The 2,728-nt window shown below is 56.6% G+C and overlaps 1 protein-coding gene across 1 annotated transcript; it reads left to right on the forward strand.

The window, feature by feature from the left end:
* The first annotated feature begins 413 nt into the window (after positions 1–413).
* Positions 414–2,414, forward strand: Dcxr (dicarbonyl and L-xylulose reductase). Its single transcript, XM_038326616.2, has 8 exons — positions 414–574; positions 657–754; positions 1,250–1,404; positions 1,486–1,528; positions 1,606–1,705; positions 1,795–1,859; positions 1,948–2,065; positions 2,189–2,414. The coding sequence occupies exons 1-8, from the start codon at positions 523–525 to the stop codon at positions 2,290–2,292; spliced, it is 735 nt and encodes a 244-aa protein (XP_038182544.1). The 5' UTR covers positions 414–522; the 3' UTR covers positions 2,293–2,414.
* Positions 2,415–2,728: the final 314 nt, after the last annotated feature.

Below are 2,728 nucleotides of genomic sequence, written 5' to 3' on the forward strand. Positions count from 1 at the left end.
TGGCCAGTTTTCATGTGCAAACCAATCCTATCTCTTCCTTTCCTGCCCACTTTTTTTTTTTCTTCCGAGACAGAATTTCTCTGTAGCTTTGGAGCCTGTCCTAGAACTAGCTCTTGTAGACCAGGCTGGCCTCCCAAGTGCGACTCACTCCCAGGCCTGGAGAAAGAACACATAAAACGTTTTTGGACGTGCCTCTCAGGTTCACGAATATCCGTGAAACGCCTGGGAAAACTAGTATATCTGTTTCTCATGGAAATTTTCTTGGCAGTGAAAACCATGCTGACCAGAGTTCGCTAAGGCTAAGCGGATTCCAGGCTCTTGAGAAGCTGTGCCCCATGGTTCACATAGCCCCGCCTCGGTCACGCCCACTGAAGTTCAGCCAATCAGCACGACAGAGGGAGTTATTATTTTAATAACCTCGCCCTTTTCAAGGCGCAGCCCACGCGATTGGCTCTCCTCGCCCCGCCCTCGATTCCGGAACTCCAAGTCCATCTTTCCCCAGCACGATCTGTCTGGGCCACCATGGACCTGGGACTTGCAGGTCGGCGGGCGCTGGTCACCGGCGCTGGCAAAGGTGAGGCGGCAGGAGAGGGGTGCTGGTGGGGTGCGGCTGGTTTTGAAAAGGGGGTGCCCGCACTAATCCTCGCTCGCCTCAGGCATCGGGCGCAGCACTGTGCTGGCGTTGCAGGCGGCTGGTGCACACGTTGTGGCCGTGAGCCGGACACGAGCGGACCTTGACAGCCTAGTTAGCGAGGTAGGCACTGTGTCCAGAGGTAAGGAGACGGTCTCCGAGTGAGAAGCTGCACCCCTTGACGCCCTTCACCCACAGCGTGTTTCACTGCAGGCCCGCCCTGCGCCCTGGGCCTGGCACTGGGTGTTGGGGTGGGAGCCCTCTGCACTCCTAGATCCGAGACCTGCGCAAACGGTCGGGGGTCCATCTATACCTTCTGGTTCCCTGAGTTTGGAAGAAAATGCAATGTCCGCGGAGAGAGCAGTCCTAGGTCCAAGAATGTTGGGCGGAGAGGAAATGAAATGCATGCCCGGAGGCGTGGTTGTGTCTCTCAGCTCTAGGTTCCGCCTCCGAATTTGCTGCTGAGGCTGGAACCCCTGACCCTTCCAAATGAAAGCTCCCTTCCAGGCCCAACCCTTCCAGACTAGCTAGCGACCTTTCCCTGGGAAGAAAAGGCTAGCAGCACCACCTTCTTGGGACACAGTTGCTAACGGCTTTGCTTTGCCCCAATACACACAGTGTCCTGGCGTGGAGCCTGTGTGTGTGGACTTGGCAGACTGGGAGGCCACAGAACGGGCCCTAAGCAATGTGGGACCGGTGGACCTGCTGGTGAACAACGCAGGTGTGGCTCTGTTGCAACCCTTCTTGGAGATCACTAAGGAGGCCTGTGACACGTAAGCCAACAGGGGTTGGAGGGACCATCCCATGCAGCAGCCGGAGTACTGCCTCTGACCCGGCTGTTCATTCACTCCTAGGTCCTTCAACGTGAATCTTCGGGCCGTCATCCAGGTGTCTCAGGTGAGCTGCCCTACCTGGCTGGAGTAGGAACTCTGAAGTAGAAGGTTAATTCTGTTTTACAACCCTCAAAATTTCAGATTGTGGCCAAGGGCATGATCGCTCGGGGAGTCCCAGGAGCCATTGTGAACGTCTCCAGCCAGGCCTCCCAGCGGGCGCTGACCAACCATAGTGTCTACTGTGAGTAACTCCAGCTGTGTTGGATTCCTCACCCCCCCCCCCCGATTCCCGGGCCAGCTCTTGGCCTCTACAGCTACCCTTCCACACAGGTTCCACCAAGGGCGCCCTGGACATGCTGACCAAGATGATGGCCCTGGAGCTCGGACCCCACAAGGTACGCTGGCCTGGGGCAATTCCTCCAGTCGGTCCTTACACCCAGGGTACCCTCACACATGGTTTATAACCCGCTGGCCTCTTCGCAGATCCGTGTGAACGCGGTCAATCCCACGGTAGTGATGACACCCATGGGCCGGACCAACTGGAGTGACCCCCACAAGGCCAAAGTTATGCTGGATCGCATCCCACTTGGCAAGTTCGCTGGTAAGTGAGGCTGGAGTCCAGACTGGGAACTGCCTGGGCTTGCCTGGGCCTGGGGCTCGGCTGGGGCTGGAGGATGGGGTAACCTTTCCTTCATCTTTGCTCTTGATCTCAACTTGCCTACAGAAGTGGAGGACGTGGTGGACACCATCCTCTTCCTGCTGAGCAACCGAAGTAGCATGACCACGGGTTGCACTTTGCCGGTGGATGGCGGCTTCCTGGCCACCTGAGCCCCCTCCACCATTACTCCGCTCAGCCCTATGCTCAGAACACTGTGCCCTCCGTCCCACCAATAAACGTCTCTGTCCAGCCTGTGTGCTCAGGTAGGCAGAGATCTTCATGCGGTCTGTGATCCAAAGCAGGTATAGCCTAGTTCCTGCACACTTTCAGGCCTGGCCAGCTCCCTAGCTGGGAGTGGAAGGTAGGACCTCCCAGAGGCTGGATCCTCAGGAGTTTGGTCAGTTTGCCTCAAGATAGCCTGTCCAGAGGTTTCTGGAGTGGAGCTCTGGATTGTTGGTAAGAACCGAACGAACAGCTCCGTATAGTTCTGACGGGAATGCCAACAGACCTTAATTTCCAGCCAGTGAGTGGTACGCCCACCAAAAGAGAGGGGGCAGACATCTAACCAATGAGCTGAACGACTTCTTTGTTATTTTCTAAAACTTG

The sequence above is a fragment of the Arvicola amphibius genome, chromosome 4, assembly GCF_903992535.2.
Source record: "Arvicola amphibius chromosome 4, mArvAmp1.2, whole genome shotgun sequence".
Lineage (NCBI taxonomy): Eukaryota > Metazoa > Chordata > Mammalia > Rodentia > Cricetidae > Arvicola > Arvicola amphibius.